Source organism: Bufo bufo, chromosome 3 (genome assembly GCF_905171765.1).
Source record: "Bufo bufo chromosome 3, aBufBuf1.1, whole genome shotgun sequence".
In the NCBI taxonomy this organism is placed as follows: domain Eukaryota; kingdom Metazoa; phylum Chordata; class Amphibia; order Anura; family Bufonidae; genus Bufo; species Bufo bufo.
In genome coordinates, this window is record NC_053391.1 from 330,391,889 (window position 1) to 330,417,963 (window position 26,075).

Below are 26,075 nucleotides of genomic sequence, written 5' to 3' on the forward strand. Positions count from 1 at the left end.
ATGGTGTGTGTTTTTTGTTGCGGATTTTGTTGCCATAGATGTCAATCTTTTGCATTGCATAGCACATGCTCGACCACAAGTCCATTCAAACTACTCCTAGCTGCTGTCTGTTGGCGATTGATGGAGATCCCAGCAGCCAGATTCAGCCAACTTAGTATTTATCACCTATCCATTGGCTTTTAATTAGAGCATAGGGTAGCCATAGCCGAATCCTACATGGTTATGAATTCATTTTGTAGGCCTAGAACCAGGAGAGGCAAGGTCCCCATCCAAAGAGGGCACCTTGTCATTGGTGGATGAGCCCACACAATTTTGAAGAAAACGTTCACAAAGTGCCTCATATTTTCATGTGCAGCAAGTATAGCAGTGAAGCAATTCAGATTAATCCATGTTTTCAATGTATATATATACTTTGCCCATGGAGCATATTTGCTTTTATATGTCAGCCATGGTAGCATGCACCTGTATGTTCATTTTGATCCAGTGGATGCATGACACCATAAATGCTTCAAGCTGGAAACCCCCTTTAAATGGTTCCATTTATTTGGAAGATCTCTTTAAACTTCATTTAGAAAACTGCATATCCTTGAAGGTATAGTGCTGGAACCATAATAGAACTATATTCATGTTTGAAATGATCCCTGCTCTCGATTGTGACTTTATATAACCCTATGTTATCACATACATAATTGATCATTTGCACTTTAAACAACCAATCACAATAAAAAAAATTACAGCAAATTAACGGTATTAGCTTTTTTTTTTTTTAGCTTTTAATATGTTGTCTCAATGAGTTATTTGTAAACTACGCCCTAATATTCTACTGGCACGTGTTTTCTATGTTCTGTGTGATACGGGAAAAATGATTAATAAGACACTTTGGTTATTCAGTGCCTAAACCTTGTCATAAGAGTGCATTAGAACAATACATGATGGTGCAGTGATCATCACCACAGACATACCTCTTATTTCAGCAGTAGCAGCTGTCAGCCCACACAGGAAAAGACTTGTAATATTTTATACAGCAGGTTGAACTCCTTCAGGTAGCAGCAAGAAGAAGAGCTCTTTTCACCAACATTTCTATGTTTAGTGCTATCAGGTATTTCTAACGACCTGAGTGAAAAAATAACTTCTGAAAAACTATCATGTGGCCTCCTTATATTGATTAAAGACATGGTGTTTTATGTGCAGTGGGCTCTTCAATATACTCTTTCTCATTCTCTGCTCTTCATTTTAGTTACCAAAATGGACACACCTACCATGGACCAAAAGTCCCCTGCGAACAGGCCACAGTCACCCGCTTCCAATTCTACAGGTCAAAAAGGTAGGACAAAATCTAAAACTCCTCAAGGACCTATCAGTGTATACAGTGTGTAGTGACTTTTCCTGTTTTCCAAGGCCATTAGTGATGCCACTGAACCAGCATTTGCTCAGTTGCCTGGCCAGAATAGGTGAGGACAATGTTGGTTTAAGGAATCATTCCATTTCAGATGTATTAGAGGCTTGAGGCCCATATGAGGATTTATAGTAATATACAGGATCACGAACCTCAACACTAACCTCTAGGTATAAAATTAGTAAAATTGTGTTTCCATTTTATTAAGGTATTGTTTTAAGTTATGGTTTTGGTAGGTTGATATCAATGGTTCTTGGTGGTCCTTCTGCTTCTTTTTCCTCTTTATTTGCCTCTGTCTCAGTTTACACGTGTGGAAGTTGCAACGTGTTACTTTATATTGGCTATTAACCCCAAATAGAATTTGTATTTTATAGAATAAATGACTTCAAATAACGTGAACTACTGAATGCTTGAGTGGCATATCCTACATAAAATACAAAAACTGTTCCTCAGTGCAGCCAAAGTTTTATATGTGCTAATTAGAGATGAGCAAATTGATTCTAATGAATTGATTCGTCTCTTCAGAAAAAGTTCTTCACTGGCGAGGGGCTATCCCCACAGGTGAAGTGTCCAGCTGCTTCTTGATTTACAAGCTCATGCATCTTGGCCAACCCTGACAATCTTGCGCCTGGGTCGAACCTCTGAGTAGCAGTACAAGGGCAGAGGCTCAGCTTCTGGTACTGGAGCAGCAACTGCTCATGCGCCGCTGCCGGGAAGCCCCTCACAGGTGAAGAACTTTTGCTGATGAGACAAATCGTTTTATAATTTCCTATTGACCAGCATGTAATATCTGGTAGAGGCATTTAAAAAAAAAAAAGAAAAATCCAGCGTTTTTTAAAACAAAACCCAGATATAGTGTGAAATCGCCATTAGGGTGCTAACACGCATGAATTATCAGTAAAAAAATAAATTACCATAAAAAAAAAAGCCAGAATAACTGCTGAAATTTTTGATGTTTTTTGTGATGGTATTTCTGGGTTTTTTGCAATCAGTGTATCTTACCACTAGTGTTTCCTTTTTGGCATTTTTCACGTATAGAGAAGATGTTGTGAAAAGGGCTCAAAAAACGGCAAGAGCTAAAGCATTCAGCGTTTTTTAAAAGACAACAAGAAAAACAAAAACCACCACTTAATGAACAAAAATGCCTGTTGAGACAACACTTGTGTGTCCTGCGTTTCATATCTCCCATACACATTCAGTTAACATATGGAACTGCCGCCAAAACACTGGAGCAACACCACTAAAAATGATTTCTGAAAGCATTTGAATGCTGTTTCCAGAATAGAAGTAGACCATATTCTAAAATCATATAAACATTTTTACGCTGAATGCCATTTAAAAGGTCTATACTCCTATAGACAAAGCATAGGCAATGGGGGGAGTGCCCGCTGTGCAACCACTTTTTACAGGGAGCAGCTTACAGAAAAGGGGTAGCTTTCGTATAAATAATGTGAAAAGCCACTGCTAAGCCATGATGAATTCAAAATCATTGCTGTATTTAGCATTTCATAAATAGCAAAAGGAAATGTTTCTTCAGAGGGTGTAGGTCATAAGCAATAGTCATGAAATGATTCATGCAGTCTGCACAGTGTGGAATAGATTTTTTGAAGTCTACATAATTATTCTATAAGTGCTGTCGCATAGACTAAGAGAAATCATATTCAATACTGACTGATGATCAAATTAAATCCAGATATTATCGGGTGCCCAAACTTTCTGATAACTTTTTAGAATCAGATACCACTATATACCACCATTGCATGATTTGTATCTGGCATTTTTTAACAATTTTCTCCTTTGCGTTCTCAGTTGTCTCTGAGCTGGTGTGAGGAGCTGCTCATCAGCTACCTATATAATACACATGGAGATAGGAGATTTGGCTTGCTAACTGTCTCTGACTCACTCATAATCTTTCATAAGTAGCATATACATCATTATAGAGGAGTACTAAGTAGTATACATGTGAATAAAACACTTGGGTGACATTAAAGAGTGGTACAGGCATGATATATTGATGACCTATCCTCAGGATAGGTCATCAATATCTGATAGTCATGGGATTGACACCTGGCACCAATCAGCTCTTTGAAGAGGAGGCAGAGCTCCATGTGAGCGCTGCTTCCTCTTCATTACATTGTGCGTTATCTCCCTTGCAGCGGCTATGTAGTGTGATTACAAGTACTCAAGTGAATGGAGCAAGTACTTGTAATTACACTGTGCCGCTGAGACTTCAGAGACAACAGGCAGTGTAATGAGGAATGAGGAGGAAGTAGTGCTTGCATGGAGTACCACTTCCTCTTCAAACAGCTGATTGTGGGGGTGCCGGGTGTCGGACCCCGACCAATCAGATATTCATGACCCCCTCCTGAGGATAGATCATCAATATATACTGCCTGCACAAATCCTTTAACACTTACTAGTGGCTGATGAATCTGCTGAATCAAGTCTGGTCTCTCTGCACTTTCTCCCTCCTCCTCCCTCTCACCTCTCCATAAACTTCTATGGGAGGATGTAATCCGATCCTTTGTTCAGCAGGCAGCCTGTCCTGGTCTCAGAGATGAATTTCTTTTAATTTCAGAGAGGAAGTTAGTTTACAAAAGGGTAGGGTGGGGTGATAACCTATATTGCAACCTTTCTTGTAGTCACCTGTACTAATAACAAAGCTGTCAGAAAGTGCAGTGTGGTTTAATAACAGTTGTCAAATGACATGTATAGATCTTGGACTAGTATTTTGTAGGGTCTGTAAGAAGAGAATGAAAGGGTATTTTGTCAACTGATAATAAATAAGAACATGACAAATTACACATAATATTACACTACTTTTTTCAGAGCAAAAAGAAAATAAGGCAGAGTCTGCTCCCAAGGTGGCACATCAACCAGGAAAGAAACCTGCGCCACCTCCACCAATACCAGCCAAGACCAAACCCAGCACTAGCCAAGCCAACAAGTGAGATTTTAAAATCATCAACACATTTTCCCACCCTGAACATTAATTCTCAAGTCCATTTTTTTTTTTTTACCAACTCTGAACAGTGGCTATCAAGAAATAGGACATATCCTATTTTATCTGTTTTCATGGCCCGACAGCCCCCATACAAGTCAGGGGGGACATTTTACATAGCCATTTTCAAGAAAGTTATCCATGAAAAAATGGCCACGAAAAATTGACCATTTAACTGTTTTTAATGTCATGTGAATATAGCCTAACTCCATGGTTATACCGGGAATACGAGAATAAGGCTGGGTTCACACGGGCGTTGCGGGAAAATGTGCGGGTGCTTTGCGGGAACACCCGCGATTTTTCCGCGCGAGTGCAAAACATTGTAATGCGTTTTGCACTCGCGTGAGAAAAATCTTGCATGTTTGGTACCCAAACCCGAACTTCTGTGCATTGTATTCTGTACATAGTTATAAGGGAAAATAATAGCATTCTGAATACAGAATGCATAGTAAACTAGCGCTGGAGGGGTTAAAAAAAAATAAAATATTTAACTCACCTTAGTCCACTTGATCGCGCTGCTGGCATCTCCTTCTGTCTCCTTTGTTGAACAGGACCTGTGGTGAGCATTAATTACAGGAACAGGTCCTTTGATGACGTCACTCCGGTCATCACATGATCCATCACCATGGTAAAAGATCATGTGACGTACCATGTGATGACTGGAGTGACGTCATCAAAGGTCCTGTTCCTGTAATTAATGCTCACCACAGGTCCTATTCAACAAAGGAGACAAAAGGAGATGCCGGGCCGCGATCAAGTGGATTAAGGTGAGTTAAATTATTATTTTATTTTTTAACCCCTTCAGCGCTGTTTTACTATGCATTCTGTATTTAGAATGCTATTATTTTCCCTTATAACCATGTTATAAGGGAAAATAATAATGATCGGGTCTCCATCCCGATCGTCTCCTAGCAACTGTGCGTGAAAATAGCACCGCATCCGCACTTGCTTGCGGATGCTTGCGATTTTCACGCAACCCCATTCACTTCTATGGGGCCTGCGTTGCGTGAAAAACGCTGAATATAGAGCATGCTGCGATTTTCACGCAACGCACAAGTGATGCGTGAAAATCACCGCTCATGTGAACAGCCCCATAGAAATGAATGGGTCGGTCGGTATTCAGTGCGGGTGCAATGCGTTCACCTCACGCATCGCATCCGCGCGGAATGCTCGCCCGTGTGAAAGGGGCCTAACAGAGCTTTGGCCAATATGAAGATTTATAGTGAGAAACTTACAAAAAGTACACAATGTTGTCCCCAGAAATGTTTAAAGGGGGTTGTGTCACTTCAGCAAATGGCATTTATTATGTAGAGAAAGTTAATACAAGGTACTTACTGATGTATTGTGATTGTCCATATTGCTTCCTTTGCTGGCTGGATCACATTATACACTACTCATTTCCATGGTTACGGCAACCCTGCAATACATCAGTGGTGGTTGTGGTGGCATACGCATGGCATATGTGTTTTGGCATTCTGGTTTTAGGAATTGGCAGAGGATCTCAAAACCGGGCCAAAATGGTTCAGTTTTGTCCCCATGCTTTTCCAAAGAGATCCATTCAGGATGCATCAGGATGCCTTCCATTCCATCAGCATTCCGTTTTGTGACCGGACACAAAACCATTGCAAGCTGCGTTTTTGTGCCTGGTCATCAAAACTGAATAAACCGGATCCGTCGCTAAAAACAATGTAAGTCAATGGTGACGGTTCCGGGTTTTTAGGATCCTAAAAAAAATTATCCATCACCCATTGACTTTCAATGTACACTGCTCAAAAAAATAAAGGGAACAAAAAAATAACACATCCTAGATCTGAATTAATTAAATATTCTTCTGAAATACTTTGTTCTTTACATAGTTGAATGTGCTGACAACAAAATCACACAAAAATAAAAAAATGGAAATCAAAATTTTCAACCCATGGAGGTCTGGATTTGGAGTCACACTCAAAATTAAAGTGGAAAATCACACTACAGGCTGATCCAACTTTGATGTAATGTCCTTAAAACAAGTCAAAATGAGGCTCAGTAGTGTGTGTGGCCTCCACGTGCCTGTATGACCTCCCTACAACGCCTGTGCATGCTCCTGATGAGGTGGCGGACGGTCTCCTGAGGGATCTCCTCCCAGACCTGGACTAAAGCATCTGCCAACTCCTGGACAGTCTATGGTGCAACGTGACGTTGGTGGATAGAGCGAGACATGATGTCCCAGGTGTGCTCAATTGGATTCAGGTCTGGGGAACGGGCGGGCCAGTCCATAGCATCAATGCCTTCATCTTGCAGGAACTGCTGACACACTCCAGCCACATGAGGTCTAGCATTGTCTTGCATTAGGAGGAACCCAGGGCCAACCGCACCAGCATATGGTCTCACAAGGGGTCTGAGTATCTCATCTCGGTACCTAATGGCAGTCAGGCTACCTCTGGCGAGCACATGGAGGGCTGTGCGGCCCTCCAAAGAAATGCCACCCCACACCATTACTGACCCAATGCCAAACCGGTCATGCTGGAGGATGTTGCAGGCAGCAGAACGTTCTCCACGGCGTCTCCAGACTCTGTCACGTCTGTCACATGTGCTCAGTGGGAACCTGCCAGTGGCGAATTTGCCAATTTTGGTGTTCTCTGGCAAATGCCATACGTCCTGCACGGTGTTGGGCTGTAAGCACAACCCCCACCTGTGGACGTCGGGCCCTCATATCACCCTCATGGAGTCTGTTTCTGACCGTTTGAGCAGACACATGCACATTTGTGGCCTGCTGGAGGCCATTTTGCAGGGCTCTGGCAGTGCTCCTCCTGTTCCTCCTTGCACAAAGGCGGAGGTAGCGGTCCTGCTGCTGGGTTGTTGCCCTCCTACGGCCTCCTCCACGTCTCCTGATGTACTGGCCTGTCTCCTGGTAGCGCCTCTATGCTCTGGACACTACGCTGACAGACACAGCAAACCTTCTTGCCACAGCTCGCATTGATGTGCCATTCTGGATAAGCTGCACTACCTGAGCCACTTGTGTGGGTTGTAGACTCCGTCTCATGCTACCACTAGAGTGAAAGCACCGCCAGCATTCAAAAGTGACCAAAACATCAGCCAGGAAGCATAGGAACTAAGAAGTGGTCTGTGGTTACCACCTGCAGAACCACTCCTTTATTGGGGGGGTCTTGCTAATTGCCTATAATTTCCACCTGTTGTCTATCCCATTTGCACAACAGCATGTGAAATTGATTGTCACTCAGTGTTGCTTCCTAAGTGGACAGTTTGATTTCACAGAAGTATGATTGACTTGGAGTTACATTGTGTTGTTTAAGTGTTCCCTTTATTTTTTTGAGCAGTGTATGTAGTGTCCCACTAGGTAAAGGTGGGCACTGCACAAAAGGGGTTAATGTGTCTTAATTGCATTTAATGTCATGTGTATGCATTTTCCCTGTGTTAACTGCGTGTCAGGCCTGTCAGGGTGCAGTTTAGCCTCCCAGACGTTAGAGGGAGCCAGAGAGCCCTGGTTATATATAGGTAGGCCCAGACAGGGGAAGTTAGTTCATTCCAGGGGACTAGAGGAGTTACTTCGTCTTCCTGAAGCTCCTGAGGCTAGGATTAGCTCAGTTGAGACACCCCAGTAGAAGGACAGAACCTCCTGGGAGAAACCTGCAGTCATTCACAAGTCAAGTAAGGATATTTCCAGCCAAGATAAGTACATTAATAGGCAGAGGAACTATAAAGCAAAGCAAGGATTTATACGGGAGGAAGATATATATATACCAAGGATTTAAGCCACCATTTAGGCATCCGGGCCTTGGGATTGAAACCAGACAGGAGTTCTAAAAGAACAGTGTACACTATTTCTGAGGAAAGGTACAACATGATTCTGAGTGTGTTGTGGATTTACCCTCTGAGTATCTTGCATGATCAATACCTGCCATCTTTTGAAATAAGCCTGCTTGTGAAGCTTGTGATCTAAAGGACTGTATTACTATCTTGATGTACAAAGTTAGACTGTTTAAGTAAAGCAACGTTTGGTTCACTATACCACCTGTGTACCTCACTTATTCCGACTATAAATCGGTGTGCCACCGTTACAGGCACTGGCGTCACGAATCCAAAAAGGACCTTGCCCCAGGCACTCAAAATACCTGTAACATCCAGGGCACCTCATCCACCATCAGGCCTGGTCCCTACATACCGAGTGTGCCACAGAGGAACTGTGTCTACCTCTCCTTCACTGCCGCATGCCTGCCCAGGGTTCTCCAATACAGTGAGCAACCATCGATTGCCCATAACCGTGACCTCACTTCGCTATACCCTGCAGGTCTGGCGTGCTGCATAAATTGGCGTCACGAACAGGATAACGAACATTCCTGCGCCATTGCGGATATAAAACTGTGTGCTGAAAATTGCCTTAAAGTGACCAAGCCCTATTGCTTTATTAAAAATTGCTGGGCCAAAGAACTGGAAAAATTAGCGGTGTGAAGATAATATTTTCTGGACTGTTTGCTGCTTATTTGAGCCACCGCTTGCTGTCAGTGAATAGACAGCGATTTTGCCACTTAACCTGAGGTGGATTGCAAGAGCGCCCGGTGAACCGTTTGGCGCGAAAAAGAGGACTTTGGCGCGAAAAGAACCAGGCTGAGTCATCACCCAGCCAGCGAGGAGGAAGAAAAGTGCCGCCTACCTGAGTCCCGGAGCTATGAGAGGCCGCGCCCACCCGCTGTACGCAGGACGTTCGACGCCCGTAGCCACGCATCTCGCGAGACTTGGAGCGAGCACCACCGGAGTGAGTACCGACTTAGAACTTTTGCCGGCTCCCCCGATCACCTTACCGGAATCTTCCTGACCCCTGCCAGGGTACCGGAGGGACCCCTGCTGGTAACCGGAGACTTTACTGTGAAAAAAGAATAAAAAAGTTGTTACCATTGCCACTCCGGTCCGCTCCGCTACATTTAAAGGGCCATACCCACCTAGGAACGCCATGTCTACGCCTGAGGAAATCGGACAGGTGGCCCCAGTCGTGCCTTCTGAAGTATCCCCAGCCAAACCTAGGGCCCCTGCCGCCGCGGCACCGCCAAGCCTGATGCCGCTAACTATGCCGTACTATTTTGGGGCCCCCTGGTTCCCACGTTATTCAGGGGAGGCCCACAAGTTAATGGACTTTAGGGAGCAGATACTGGCCTTGTTCCGGCTTTATCCCATAACTGCTGAACAGCAAATGGAGATCCTCCTAGCTCAGTTGGAAGGGGCCGCCCGCAGGGAAGTCATGTCGTGGCCCCGCTCTGAGAAAAGTAGCCTGGAACAAATCTTTGATCGCTTGGGCACCACATTTGAGGCCAGAACGGTGTCAGAAGTTAAAATGCGTTTCTTCAGCAGAAAGCAGCAGCCTGGAGAGTCGCTCCGCGATTTTGCCCTGTCCTTACAAGAGACACTGAGAGCTGTAGTCCAAGTGGATCCTAAGGAAGCTGAGGACCAGGACCGGACTCTTAGAGAGCAATTCATTGCGGGCGTAAGTACTGAGCATTTAAAGGGCCAGTTACGCATGTTGTCAGCTCAACACCCCCACTGTGCATTTCTGGACTTTAAGGAATTGGCCATCAGTATATTAGGCCAGAACCCTGCTCCAGGGCCCGCAGCCTCCTATGAACCCCAGGCTTGTCAGCCCAAGACTGTGAATGTGGGGTATGCAGGGGTCAGTCAGGCCACCCAAGCTCCAGTCACAGATGTAGTGGCAGCCCTCATGGAGCAAGTGAACCATCTTACTCTAAGTCTAGAGAAGGTGTGCAAGAAGTTAGAGGAGTGGGAGAGACCATTGTTACTAGAAGATGAAGGTCCTTTTCCTCCAAGGCTCCCACCTGCATATGGAGACGTATACCCAAAAGAGTCTGATGGGCGACCAAGGTACCGGCCCAGAAGTAGGAAACAGCCTGTCTGCCAGCACTGCAAGAAATATGGACATACTGAATCAATGTGCTGAGGCAGAGGACCGCCCCTCGGGAGGTAGAACAGTAGGTCCAAAGGATCCAAGCTGGATGCCTAAGTATGTAGGATCCCGTCCAAAAGTCAATATATGTATCAACGGGATACCCTTTGAAGCCCTGTTGGACACTGGGTCACAGGTCACCACCATTCATATATTGACTTTTGGACAAGTTCTGGGATCCAAGTCTCCTCACCCAGCCACCAGAGTCCTGGCTAGATATCATTGCCAGCAACGGTAAGCCAGTGAAAGTGCATGGGTATTGGGAACCTACCCTTCAGGTGGGAGAAGCCACCCTGCCACAGCAAGGCGTGATTGTGGTACAAGCAGGAGATAAAGGAGGACACCCTGTGATATTAGGGACTAACGTTCTAAAAAATTGTTACTCTGAAGTGCTTGACGCATTAAATCAAACTATATCTTCAGCCTCACCTGCTTCCAGAAGAGTTATTCAAAAGACTATTAGTGTGCTGTGTGCTCAACAAAAGTTCGCCAACAAGAAAGGCAAAATTTGCATTGTCCGGATCCGGGATAACCGGCCGGTAATTCTGCCTCCTAATTCCCAGATCATCCTGTGGTGCCGTGCGGTGTTAGGGATCCAGGGCCAGGACTATCAAGCCCTAGTGGAAACTATTCCCTTTGAAAATCATCCCTTCGTACGGACAGCCAAGAGCCTGGTGACTGTGTCTCAAGGTAAAGTGCCTGTCCGCTCAATTAACTTTGGTGATCATCCCGTTACTCTCCTTAAACATTGCCCCGTTGCTCAGCTTTTCCAGGTGTCTTTCCAGGATGTAATCCGTCTGCCTGCCACGGAGGCGTTCGAGACCGCACAGAGCAGCAGCACCTCTTCAACATCCTGGTGGGAAGAACTACATGTGGGGGATGAATCCACCCCAAAGGAGCAAATAGAGGGAGTCCTGAAGCTGGTGAAGGAGCACCACCAGGCTTTCAGCAAGCACTCCACGGACTACGGAGAGGTCAGTGTAATCAAACACACCATACCCACCGGCTCTCATCCTCCTATTAAGGAGAGGCACAGACCCATACCACCTACTACCTATCAGTCTGTGAAAGAGATGATACAAGAGATGAAAGACTCTAACATAATCCGGGACAGTCATAGTCCCTGGGCTGTGCCCCTAGTACTTGCCCGAAAAAAAGATGGCAGCATAAGGTTCTGCGTGGATTACAGAAAGATTAATCAAATCACCCACAAAGATGCATATCCATTGCCACGCATTGAAGAGTCCTTGACTGCCCTGGGGTCTTCAGCCTATTTCTCCACCTTGGACTTAACCAGTGGGTACTGGCAAGTACCCGTGGCCCCAGAAGATCGAGAAAAGACTGCTTTCACCACACCTATGGGCCTGTTTGAATTCAATTATATGCCGTTTGGACTGTGTAACGCTCCAGGAACGTTCCAGAGGCTGATGGAACGTTGTTTAGGCCATAGGAATTTTGAGACTGTACTCTTATATCTGGATGACGTCATTGTATACTCCAAGATGTATGAGGACCATTTAAAGCACCTGGGTGAGGTGTTTCAAGTTCTTGCTAAATATGGCCTCAAGATCAAGCCATCCAAGTGCCACCTGCTGAAACCAGCGGTCAAATACCTTGGGCACATTGTTAGTGCCGAAGGAATACAGCCTGATAAACTTGCTGCTGTTCGCAACTGGCCTACTCCGACAACCGTGAAAGAGGTGAGAAGCTTTCTCAGTTTTGCAGGGTACTACAGGCGTTTCATCCCGCATTTCGCACAAATTGCAGATCCCATCCAGGAACTTTTGAGGGGACATCCAAAGAAGAGCCCGAAAACTCCTATTCCTGTTGAATGGAACCAAGAACGAGAAATTGCCTTTCAAATCCTAAAGAAGAAGTTGACTGAACCCCCTGTTCTGGGTTACCCAGATTATCAGAAGCCATTCCTCCTCTACACGGATGCCAGTAAAAGAGGCCTGGGGGTCGTGTTGGCTCAAGTGCAAGATAACAAAGAAAGGGTAATTGCCTACGCCAGCAGATCCCTGAAGGGAGCTGAAAAGAACGACCAGAATTACAGTTCCTTCAAGCTGGAGTTTCTTGCCTTAGTGTGGGCTGTGACTGAAACGTTCAAAGACTATCTCGCTGCCACACCATTTGTTGCCTTCACGGACAATAATCCCCTGGCGCATCTGAATACAGCCAAATTAGGGGCACTGGAGCAAAGATGGGCCTCCCGCCTTGCCAACTATGACTTTACTGTGAAGTACCGGGCAGGCCGCTCCAACGATAACGCTGATGCTCTGTCGCGGCTTCCCACTACAGAGGCCCCAGATGAACCGAAAGATGCCTGGGAAGAAGTAGAGATGCCCGCGTTCTACAATAAATTTGCCCAGCAGGATAATATCCGTACTGAAAATCTTCCTGCTGCTGATCCTCCCTTATCAGATGATCCTGAGTCCAGAGGCGATCAAGAAAGGTGGATTAAGCTCTAGTCCGAAAGTAGAGTCCTCGGTGAACTGCTCGACTTCCTTACCAGTGGGAAAATCCCTGAGAGAATCCGCAGGAAGAGTGCAGACCCAGAACTAGTGAGACTGTGGAGACATCGCCACCAACTATTCCTTCAAAGAGGCCTGTTGCTCAGAAGGAGTCTGGATCCAGTGTCCTGTGATAGAGTGTACCATATTCTCCTGCCACGTCGGGATGCCAGCCTGGTACTGGACATGTACCACAACCAGTCCGGACACTTCGGTGTGCAAAAAACTGAGGCCACCATACGGAGAAGATTCTATTGGATTGGGATGAGAGAGGATATCGAGAAATGGTGCCGAGAATGCACTGCCTGTGCTGTGGGGCGGACTGAACGCCATGACCAGAGGGTGCCTCTCCATCCTATTGTAAGTACAGCTCCTTTAGAACTTGTCGCGATTGATCATGTGAAGTTGGAGCCGAGTCGCTCTGGGTATACATATGCCATGACTATAATTGATCACTTCACCAAGTTTGTCGTAGCAGTGTCTGTGAAAGACCTGACAGCCAAGACCACAGCGGAGGCGTTCTGAAAGCATTTCCTGTTGCCCTACGGCTGCCCAGAAAGGATCCTCACCGACCAAGGGTCTGCGTTTGAGTCACAGCTGTTCCATGAGATGTGCCTGCTGCACAACTGCCAGAAAGTCCGGACCACCGCCTATCATCCGCAAGGTAACGGACTCTGTGAAAAAATGAATAAGACTCTCATTGAAATGCTGAGAGCGGTAACCCCTGATACGAGGGGTGATTGGCCTACTCTGTTGCCACAACTTATGTACACTTATAACAACACCATCCATTGTTCCACCGGTTACACCCCGTTCTATCTGATGTTTGGGCGACAAGGGAGATTACCTGCGGATCACTCCCTGGGGGTACAAGTGCCGGATGTGATCAACCCACTGCCCAGGACTGATTGGGTAGTGGAGCACCAGAGGCGTCTCCTTAATGCCAAGGAGATCGTGCAAGAACGCATGGAAACTGTCCGGGAACGCCAGCAAAAAGACTACGACCAGACTGCCCATGCGGGACCCCTGGCTCTTGGAGACAAGGTATGGTTGAAAAACAACCATCGGACCAGCAAGTTGGACAGCAAATGGGAAAGGATTCCCTACATTATTACTGCCATACCCAATGCTGCAGCCCACATTTACCAGGTCTCCAGAGAAGGAAAAGGTCCCCAAGTCGTTCACCGGAACCGCCTCAAGCCCTGTATAGAAGGAGAACCAGCGGCGGAGGAGATGGAGCCTGAGCCTTCTGAGGAAGAGTTGCCGGCTCCACCTATGGACCCTATGCAGGCTGTGGAGAACTTGATCCATGATAAAGAGCCGCTCCACTGGGCCCTCATGCCTTGGTTAAATTTACTGGTTCCTGCTCCCGTTCCTGTTAGTCCTCCATCTCAGGACATTTTACCCCAGAGAGCTCCGGAAGAAGTTCCAGAGGCGGTGAGCTCCCCTGACCTTCCTGAGTCCAGGCAGGAAGAATCTCTGCCACTAAGGAGGTCCACTCGTTCTACCAGGGGACACCCACCTGTGAGGTTTGAGGACTACATCATGGGCCCAGGTAGCCCCTCACGGGAAACCCCTGTTTAACCCTTTTGCAAGCCTGGGTACGGACTCATGTGATCCTTTGAGCCTCCAAGGACTTATGTTCGTTTTCATTGTTATGGACAATTTGCACTTATGGACTATCCTGGTATCATTGATACGCTGCACCAGGTCAGCGCCCCTGTTCCCTCACACTATCCTGAGAGAAGAGAACGACGCCCCTTGTCACCGTTTCTTCAGTTACAATGTTTGTTAATCTTTGTATTGTTGCTGTGATAATTGCCATGTATGCCGGTTCTCTATTTTGTCTTTCAGGCTGCAGTATCCAGCCGGGCAGGGCCCCTCCATGTTGCGCCGAGGACGGGCAACGTTATAGCGTGGTTGTATGTAGTGTCCCACTAGGTAAAGGTGGGCACTGCACAAAAGGGGTTAATGTGTCTTAATTGCATTTAATGTCATGTGTATGCATTTTCCCTGTGTTAACTGGGTGTCAGGCCTGTCAGGGTGCAGTTTAGCCTCCCAGACGTTAGAGGGAGCCAGAGAGCCCTGGTTATATATAGGTAGACCCAGACAGGGGAAGTTAGTTTATTCCAGGGGACTAGAGGAGTTACTTCGTCTTCCTGAAGCTCCTGAGGCTAGGATTAGCTCAGTTAAGACACCCCAGTAGAAGGACAGAACCTCCTGGGAGAAACCTGCAGTCATTCACAAGTCAAGTAAGGATATTTCCAGCCAAGATAAGTACATTAATAGGCAGAGGAACTATAAAGCAAAGCAAGGATTTATACGGGAGGAAGATATATATATACCAAGGATTTAAGCCATCATTTAGGCATCCGGGCCTTGGGATTGAAACCAGACAGGAGTTCTAAAAGAACAGTGTACACTATTTCTGAAGAAAGGTACAACCTGATTCTGAGTGTGTTGTGGATTTACCCTCTGAGTATCTTGCATGATTAATACCTGCCATCTTGTGAAATAAGCCTGCTTGTGAAGCTTGTGATCTAAAGGACTGTATTACTATCTTGATGTACAAAGTTGGACTGTTTAACCTCTTCCCGACCGCAATCTGTATATATACGTGATAGCTGCACATACCCCGTGCAGCTATCACGTGTATAAACGTCAAACCAGCTCTTTAATCCAAGCGCTGCAAAGCGCTTGGATTAAAGCTTCTGCCCGAGCCCTGCTGCTGTCACGGACAGCATACAGTCTAGTAATGCCGGCAAGGGACCAATCAGAGTGGCCCCTTGCCGACAATCGATCCGATTGGTTAGTCTGTGCAGACTAACCAATCGGATCGCGGCAGTGAAAAAAATGCCGGTTTCATACTCTGATCTGCGCTCTGCAGATCAGAGCATGAAATCAGGTAGGGTCCTCATAATACCCCCCCATCTGTGCCCCCGATCTGTGGCTGTGCCCCTCCAAGCCCCCCCCTTGTGTCCGTCTGCAGATCATCTAGAGGCAGGCAGCTGCCCTGATGCGGTCCGCCCCCTCCCCGCCCCATGCTTTCATTCTGACCCGCCCATCCTGCCCCAGCCTCCCTCAATATTGGCGGCCACACCCCCCCCCCCGATCCCCCCCCCCCTTTCCAGCGCTGCCCCGAACCCCCCGATCCCCCTGCTGTTTGTGATCACGGCGGCTCCATTACTGAGCCGCCGCCATCTGCAGAGAGTGTCAGCTCTATGCTGACACTCTCCTGTAACCCCATAGATGCCGCGATTGCGGCATTTATGGGGTTAATAGAGGGAGGGAGCTCCCTCTCTCAACCATCGGGGCTGCAGCGCTGTGATTGCGGCACCCGATGGTTGCCATGGCAACCGGACGCTTTGCAAAAGCGTCCGCTGTTGCCACCTACAGGGCATTACAGGGCATCTAATAGTATTATACTTTGCAATGCAAGAGCATTGCAAAGTATAGTACAGCCATCAGCTTCACTGGATCTTCATGATCCAAGTGGGACTTGATAAAAAAAGAAAGTGAAAATAATAAAAATGAAAAAAAAAAAAATTGTAAATTAAAAAAATAAATTGCCTTTTTCTATAAAAAAAATGAAAAAATGAAATAAACTACACATATTAGGTGTCACCGCGTCCGTAACAACCGTCTCTATAAATATATTACATGATAGACCCCGTCCGATAAACACCATAAAAATAAAATAAAAAAAACAGTGTCAAAAAAGCTATTTTTGTCACCTTACATCACAAAAAGTGCAACAGCAAGCGATCAAAAAGGTTTATGACCCCCAAAATAGTACCAATCAAACCGTCACCTCGTTCCGCAAAAAATGATATGCTATTTAAGACAATCGCCCAAAAAATAAAAAAGCTATGGCTCTCAGACTATAGAGACACTAAAACATCATTTTTTTGGTTTCAGAAATGCTATTATTGTGTAAAACTTAAATAAATAAGAAAAAGTATACATATTAGGTATTGCCACGTCCGTAACGATCTTTTCTATAAAACTATCACATGACCTAACTTATCAGATGAACGCTGTAAAAATAAATAAATGAAAACTGTTCCAAAACAGCCAATTTTTGGGTCACCTTGCCCCATAAAGTGTAATAATGAATGATCAAAAAATCCTATGTACCCAAAAATGGTACCAATAAAAACCTCAACACTTTCTGCAAAAAACGAGCCCCTGCGCAAGACGATCGGCAGAAAAATAAAAAACATATGGCGTTCAGAAAACCAATCCAGCACAATCTACCTTCCAAAAACCGTATGGCATTCCTTTCTTTCTGCGCCCTGCCGTGTGCCCGTACAGCAGTTTACGACCACATGTGGGGTGTTTCTGTAAACCGCGGAATCAGGGTAATAAATATTGAGTTTTGTTTGGCTGTTAACCCTCAATGTGTTAAAGAAAAAAAATTATAAAATGGAAAATCTGCCAAAAAAGTGAAATTTAGAAATTTCATCTCCATTTTCCTTTAATTCTTGTGGAACGCCTAAAGGGTTAACAAAGTTTGTAAAATCAGTTTTGAGTAACTTGAGGGGTGTAGTTTCTACAATGGGGTCATTTATGGGGGTTACCACTATGTAAGCCCCACAAAGTGACTTCAGACCTGAACTGGTTCTTAAAAAGTGGGTTTTGGAAATTTTCTTAAAAATTGTAAGAATTGCTTCTAAACTTCTAAGCCTTCTAACGTCCTAAAAAAATAAAATGACATTTCCAAAATGATGCCAACATAAAGTAGACATATGGGGAATGTTAAGTAATAAATATTTTATTAGGTATCACTTTCTGTTTTAGAAGCAGAGAAATTGAAATTTGGAAAATTGTGAATTTTTCTAAATTTTTGGTAAATTTGGGATTTTTTCATAAATAAAGGTGAAATATATTGACTCAAATATATGACTATCATGAAGTACAATGTGTCACGAGAAAACAATCTCAGAATGGCGTGGATAAGTAAAAGTGTTCCAAAGCTATTACCACATAAAGTAACGCATGTCAGATTTGTAAATTTTGACCTGGACACTGGGGCATCAATGACCCTTGGTCATGAAAGGGTTAAGTAAAGCAACGTTTGGTTCACTATTCCAACTATATATCGGTGTGCCACCGTTACAGGCACTGGCGTCACGAATCCAAAAGGGACCTTGCCCCAGGCACTCAAAATACCTGTAACATCCAGGGCACCTCATCCACCATCAGGCCTTGTTCCTACATACCGAGTGTGCCCCAGAGGAACTGTGTCTACCTCTCCTTCACTGCCGCATGCCTGCCCAGGGTTCTCCAATACAGTGAGCAACGCTCGATTGCCCATAACCGTGACCTCACTTCGCTATACCCTGCAGGTCTGGCGTGCTGCATGTATTTAGTGACAGATCCAGTTTGTTCCATTTCGATTTCACACAACCGCATCCTAACGGAACAGATGCATACTGATGTGTAATCAAAACAGAACTGTTTTGGTCCTCTTCCGCATCTCAAAACCTGAAACCAAAATGCATATGGGAAAGTAGAAACTTTTTTGGGTCCAGCATAAAAACATCCATTTGCAGAGCAGATGTTTTACGCTTAATCATAATCAGGTGTTAAGCTGAAGCATGTAAACCACATCATATCTGCTCTGCACATGGATCTTTTTATGCTGGACCCAATAAAAGTTATTTATTTTAATTGGATGTGGTGCTGAAATTGCTTTATTATGTTTACTGGTGGAACCTGCTCTAGAACTGGAAAGCGATGAGCTAGTCCAGGTCCACACAAATTTGTGCATCCAGATACATTATGCATCCATATTGCGGATATAAGGACCGGCAGAACTATAGGTTTAACTGACCCAAATTCACACTCAGCCTGGTTACACATCTGAAATATGGAGGCATAATGTGCTTATAATGCACTCATGTAGACCTGGACTAACACCCCATTCAGATATACTCTAAGGCTACTTTCACATCTGCGTTTTTGCTGTCCGGTTTTGAGATCTGGCATGGGATCTCCAAACCACAGCACAACGTATCTGTTTCAATAATACAACCAGCTGCATGCGTTCAGAACGGATCCAGTTGTATTACATCGAAAATGAACATGATGGCTCCGGCACTAAAACCATTTTAAGTCCACGAGCACCGGATATGTTTTTTTTTTGTGTACGAAAAAACATGGTTTTTGGTGCAGCGATTTTGTGTCCGGCATGGGAACACAACAAAATAGAACGGAATGTATTCTGGTGCACTCCATTCTGGTTTGTTCAGTTTTTTGTCCAAATTGACAAAATTGAAGTATTTTCCTCCGGTTTTGAGATCCTCAGTAGCCAAATATAGCTTCATACATATTTGCGAAGAGCATGGTCCAGAGGCAGACATATGATATGTACAGAGTCTCAATAGGCAAGGGGAGCCACTTCCTCATTCATTACATAACCATTCTTTGATGCAAGAGACTGCCCCAATGATTCCAGTTGCTTACAATTACTGGTGGGTTGGCACACCAGTGTTTTTAAAATATCCATGAATGATGTTTTCTATGACATGCACCTTACTCATATTACATAGGTGGAGAACAAGGGCAGGACAAAACAGGGAAACCTTTAAAAAACAAAGGGTTGTCTGCCTTGAGATTCTGAAATACACTGCGTGCAGAATTATTAGGCAAATGAGTATTTTGACCACATCATCCTCTTTATGCATGTTGTCTTACTCCAAGCTGTATGGGCTCGAAAGCCTACTACCAATTAAGCATATTAGGTGATGTGCATCTCTGTAATGAGAAAGGGTGTGGTCTAATGACATCAACACCCTATATTAGGTGTGCATAATTATTAGGCAACTTCCTTTCCTTTGGCAAAATGGGTCAAAAGAAGGACTTGACAGGCTCAGAAAAGTCAAAAATAGTGAGATATCTTGCAGAGGGATGCAGCACTCTTAAAATTGCAAAGCTTCTGAAGCGTGATCATCGAACAATCAAGCGTTTCATTCAAAATAGTCAACAGGGTCACAAGAAGCGTGTGGAAAAACCAAGGCGCAAAATAACTGCCCATGAACTGAGAAAAGTCAAGCGTGCAGCTGCCAAGATGCCACTTGCCACCAGTTTGGCCATATTTCAGAGCTGCAACATCACTGGAGTGCCCAAAAGCACAAGGTGTGCAATACTCAGAGACATGGCCAAGGTAAGAAAGGCTGAAAGACGACCACCACTGAACAAGACACACAAGCTGAAACGTCAAGACTGGGCCAAGAAATATCTCAAGACTGATTTTTCTAAGGTTTTATGGACTGATGAAATGAGAGTGAGTCTTGATGGGCCAGATGGATGGGCCCGTGGCTGGATTGGTAAAGGGCAGAGAGCTCCAGTCCGACTCAGACGCCAGCAAGGTGGGGCCTTTTCGGGTTGAGGATGGAGTCAAGCTCAACTCCCAGTCCTACTGCCAGTTTCTGGAAGACACCTTCTTCAAGCAGTGGTACAGGAAGAAGTCTGCATCCTTCAAGAAAAACATGATTTTCATGCAGGACAATGTTCCATCACACGCGTCCAAGTACTCCACAGCGTGGCTGGCAAGAAAGGGTATAAAATAAGAAAATCTAATGACATGGCCTCCTTGTTCACCTGATCTGAACCCCATTGAGAACCTGTGGTCCATCATCAAATGTGAGATTTACAAGGAGGGAAAACAGTACACCTCTCAGAACAGTGTCTGGGAGGCTGTGGTTGCTGCTGCACGCAATGTTGATGGTGAACAGATCAAAACACTGACAGAATCCATGGATGGCAGGCTTTTGAGTGTCCTTGCAAAGAAAGGTGGCTATATTGGTCACTGATTTGTTTTTGTTTTGTTTTTGAATGTCAGAAATGTATATTTGTGAATGTTGATATGTTATATTGGTTTCACTGGTAAAAATAAATAATTGAAATGGGTATATATTTGTTTTTTGTTAAGTTGCCTAATAATTATGCACAGTAATAGTCACCTGCACACAGATATCCCCCTAAAATAGCTAAAACTAAAAACAAACTAAAAACTACTTCCAAAAATATTCAGCTTTGATATTAATGAGTTTTTTGGGTTCATTGAGAACATGGTTGTTGTTCAATAATAAAATTAATCCTCAAAAATACAACTTGCCTAATAATTCTGCACTCCCTGTACAGCTAGCTGCATATCTTCTCATTGCATTGTTACAAAATATATAATGGGTATAGACAAAAGTTTGTTTTATTTCCTAGACCCACAATTGAATCACAGACAAAACCAGCAGAAGAGAAAAAGGACAAGAATAAAGAGACAAGTAAGTTTATCCTGCACCAATTACTTAAGAACAAATTTTAGATAAGTGTCTGTCCTATTACATTGGTCAATGCCCGGACAATAACGAACACCGATTGACAATACAACTGTGGCCAAAAGTAACAGAGTAACAGTAACATGTAACAGAGAGGCCCAGAAAGAGGTAAACTACCTCTCCTGTGGGAGGACCTCATAGAACAAGACTTCCTACCTGAACCCCGCCAAGGTGACATGGCAGGGATAGGCGCACTCTAGTTTACTTCCGTAACACTTAAATCTTCATGTTTGCAGTGAAATGAGTGATTTTCCCCTTGATTAAATGTTCCACCTATCAACATGATAGGTGATAAATTGGCGAGGTTCCCTTGGGAGTGAATGTGCTCATCTGTTTCCCATTCTCATGGTCAGTGGTGTTCCAGCAATTCTGCCACCAATCAAACATCCGTCACCTATCCTGTAGAAAGGTGATCAGTGTTATTAGTGGGAAACCCTCTAGTTCTAACAGTCATTTTTATCCATTAAAAGTTTCCATACAGGAAAGTTACTAACATCATAAGGGTCCATTCACACATGCGTATGTGTTTTGCAGATTCACGGATCCGCAAAACACGGACACCGACAGTGTGCGTTCCGCATTTTGCGGACCGCACATCGCCGGCACTATAATAGAATATGCCTAATCTTGTCCGCAATTGCGGACAAGAATAGGACATGTTCTATTTTTTTCGGGGACGGAAATGCGGCCCAATAGAAGTTAAAGGGTCCGCAATTCCGTTCCGCAAAATGCGGAACAGAATTGCGGACGTGTGAATGGACCCTAATACACATTATTTCTCTTTATCTGCCTAAAAACTTGTTTCATATTTGTTTTTTCCTGTATAATTCAGATAGTCCAACTCTGGATGGACTCAAAGCTTCATCAGTAAAGTTGGCGCATCCCACAGCAGACAGACCAAAGATGCAGGGGAAACGTCCACCAAAGAATAAGATTGCCTCCTCAGGGGTAAGCCTTTCATGTTCTTTTACATAGAAAAAATGTTTACTACTGTTATTTCCTATCTTGTAGTGGTCCTCAGTTACAACATGCTTTATAATCTGCAGCTGCATTCACTATTCTGCCCAATTACTATTGGAAACAGTCATGGACTGTATTACAAACTGTAAACCAGAGTCTGTAAAGAATAAGCATTTAAAATGACTAATTTCTTATGTTGAGTAATTATTTAAACCTAAAAACTATTTACAAGAACTCATATCTGTTTTGTGCTGGATGCGGGGGAACAAAAAGAGACAGTTGAGAAGACAAATACATGTCTAAATACATACAATTTATGGTTAATATTCTTTATCAGCTCACCCGTTCCCATGCACATGGAAGATCGACTTAACCCACTGAGAATAAAAAGGTTGGGCATGTTGAAATCCAACTGCCTACTTGTTCTTTTCTCTGACCTGAGTACATGGAAAGGACAGCTTTTGACATCTGTTCACATGGTGCAGTACTGCATGGTTGCCATTTTTGCTGTGATGCTGTGCCTGTGGGTTGGTGGGCACAGTGCCAAGGGGGCCTTGTCTAATACCAGATGTGCATGCTGTTGGACTACTAGGTCACACCATCTGCTGGTGCACTGCTGTAATGTCAGTGGTTGCCAAGTGGTGCCGTGCCAAGTTGGAGTAGGGACCCGTTCATAGAGACAACCTTGACGTGGTGAGTGGGCTTATGCATTTTGATCAAAACATATACAAATGCCTTGTGTACAGTTCGTAGATTATGGCGTTGTATCCTAGTACACTGAGAAGCAATGATAGATCAGTGCATAGCATGTGGACGTCAGAGAGAGTCAATAGACTCCCATACAAATTTTAGATGGTCAGCCAGTCACTCTGAAATCAGTGGGTTTGCTTACATTAATCTAAAGTGTATGGCCAGCTTCAGTCAACTTTAGTGATCTTGCTTTTCTTTTTAATCACAGAATGAATCTGTTAGCAATAAAGATGAAGATCATGTGAATTCCCACATAAAAAGTCCAACAACTAAGGTATGCAGTTTTATCTTCTGTCATCTGTATCTTATGAAACACATACAAACAGGTAATGTGTCTCTAAGGTATGTAAGATTACACCTGTCAGGTTAAATTTCTGAAAGGATACTTTTGTTTTGTTCCCACAATAATAGCAAACATATTGTTAGCATCTTTACAAGGTTTTCTTACATTTTATTTTATGGCATGTCTACTGAGAGAACACTGCTGATACCAAGAATGGTAAGGAGAGGTCATCACACATGCTAGGTTAAATGTCTTAAAATGAATATAAGATGCAGAAAAAGCAGAGTGCTTTTTAAATATACAGTAACATAGTAACATAATTTATAATGCAGAAAAAAGACATTTGTCCATCCAGTTCAGCCTGTTATCCTGCAAGTTGATCCAGATCCTGTGAGGTAGAAGCCAATTTTCCCCACTTTAGGGGAAAAAAATATCCTTCCCGACTCCAATCAGGCAATCAGAATAACTCCCTGAATCAATGACCCCTCTCTAGTAACTATAACCTGTAATATTATTACACTCCAGAAATACATCCAGGCCCCTCTTGAACTATTTTGGTGAACTCACCATCACCACCTCCTCAGGCAGAGAGTTTCATAGTCTCACTGCTCTTACCGTAAAGAATCCTCTTCTATGTTTGTGTACAAATCCTCTTTCCTCCAGACGCAGAGGATGTTGAGATAGATCTCTGTACTGACCTCTGATATATTTATACATAGTTATTAGATCTCCCTTTAGTCGTCTTTTTTCTAAAGTGCAGCTTAGTTTGCTGTCCACTAAAATTCCTAGGTCCTTTTCCATGTCAGTGTTACCCAGTGTTTTACCTTTTAGTATGTACGGGTGACTTGCATTATTCCTTCCCATGTGCATAACCTTACACTTGTCAGTGTTAAACCTCATCTGCCACTTCTCTGCCCAAGCCTCCAATCTATCCAGATCCCTCTATAGTAGTATACTGTCCTCTTCCGTGTTAATTACTTTACACAGTTTAGCGTCATCTGCAAAAAAAAAAATTTTACTATGCAAGCCTTCTACAAGATCATTAATAAATATATTAAAGAGAATAGGGCCCAATACTGACCCCTGAGGTACTCCACTAGTGACAGTGACCCAATCTGAGTGTGTACCGTTAATAACCACCCTCTGTTTTCTATCACTGAGGGTAAATGAGAGGAAAAAGAAACCTGTCAATGGCGCCAAATACCTGGGAAAAGCAATACCATCCCACTAAATAGCAATCACTGGTTGATTATGTGCAATATTCAATTATTGACTGTATAATAAAAAACACATATACCTCTAGACAGAGTGGTCCAGTCATCGATTGATAATAATAGGATACAATCGTGTACTATGAACGTTAGATAAAACGTAAGCATAAAAACATTAAAAGGCACTCACGTCACCCAGGAGGGGCAGGGTGGGATAAAGCTCAAGACACCCACTCTGCTTCCTCCTGCGCCTGGGTCGCCCGTAGAGTTTCCGGAATTGGCAGTCACACTTGGTACATCTGGTCAAATATTCTTTATTAAGCACAGGGTATGGGTGGGGTGCAGGCTCAACACGTTTCGGGGTCTTGCAAGATCCCCTTCATCAGGAGCATAAATACATTGCTACATGGTCTCATATTTAAACATGAAAAAGCGCCAAAAATGAAGGAAGTTACATCCCTTCCGGTCTGCGCTCCAGCGTGGAACGCAAGAGGACCGGTGCGGAAGTAGAGGAGGCGACGTCATTTCCAGTCCGGAAATAGTACACGATTGTATCCTATTATTATCAATCGATGACTGGACCACTCTATCTAGAGGTATATGTGTTTTTTATTATACAGTCAATAATTGAATATTGCACATAATCAACCAGTGATTGCTATTTAGTGATATGGTATTGCTTTTTCCAGGTATTTGACAGGTTTGCAATTGACAGGTTTCTTTTTCCTCTCATTTACCCTTTTGCACTATGTCCATATAGGAACCCTCCTAATTGGACTATATACCTGTGGCTGCCTGTACCTTCCCAGTTACCGATTATACTCTAAACCATCAATACGGTCTTTCCTTTGGTGCCCTGCCAGGATATCCCAGACCCCTTTTTTCTAAAAGGGCCTGTGACTAATCCCATCTCCTTTTTATTTTTCTTGTCCCTGCCTTCTATCACTGAGCCAGTTACTTATCCACATACAGACATTTTCTCCCAGTCCAAGCCTTCTTATTTATATACTAACCTTTTATGCAGTACAGTGTCAAATGCTTTGGAGAAGTCCAGATATACGACATCCATCGATTCGCCGCAGTCAAGTCTAGAACTTACCTCCTCATAGAAACTGATTAAATTGGTTTAACATGACTGAGCCCTCATGAAGCCATGCTGATATGGTGTTATTTTCTTGTTTTCATTCAGGTACTCGAAGATAGCATCTCTTAGAAAACCTTCAAACAGTTTACCCACGACAGATGTTAGACTTACCAGTCTATAGTTTTCGGGCTCTGTTTTTGGATCTTTTTTGAATAATGGCACCACATTTGCTATGCGCCAATCCTGTGGAACACTCCCTGTCAATATAGAGTCCTTAAATATCAGAAATAAGGGTCTGGCTATGACATTACTTAATTCTCTTAGGATACGGGGTTGTATGCCATCTAGTGCCGGCGATTTGTCTATTTACACGTTTTTAAGACGCAGCTCCACTTCTTCCTGGGTCAGACAGGGCACTTTTAATGGGGAATTTACTTTTACATTCTGCATTTCATCGTTTATTTTCCTATTGCAAGGATTTCAATGGATAGTCAGTAACAGGGGCTGCATAGGTAGCAGCTTTACTACTTTCCCTTAACCTCATAAAAAAAAAATAGTATTATCAATACTACATAACATGGAGCTTCA

The 26,075-nt window shown here is 43.9% G+C and overlaps 1 protein-coding gene across 1 annotated transcript in view; it reads left to right on the forward strand.

Moving 5' to 3' along the window:
• Positions 1 to 26,075, forward strand: part of SH3D21 (SH3 domain containing 21) — a 116,988-nt gene that overhangs the window by 67,344 nt on the left and 23,569 nt on the right. Inside the window, exons 13-17 of the mRNA XM_040424414.1 lie at positions 1,238 to 1,324; positions 4,226 to 4,343; positions 21,084 to 21,145; positions 22,032 to 22,147; positions 23,118 to 23,183. Of these exons, the coding sequence (XP_040280348.1) occupies positions 1,238 to 1,324; positions 4,226 to 4,343; positions 21,084 to 21,145; positions 22,032 to 22,147; positions 23,118 to 23,183 (449 nt within the window). The remainder of the gene's footprint in view (positions 1 to 1,237; positions 1,325 to 4,225; positions 4,344 to 21,083; positions 21,146 to 22,031; positions 22,148 to 23,117; positions 23,184 to 26,075) is intronic.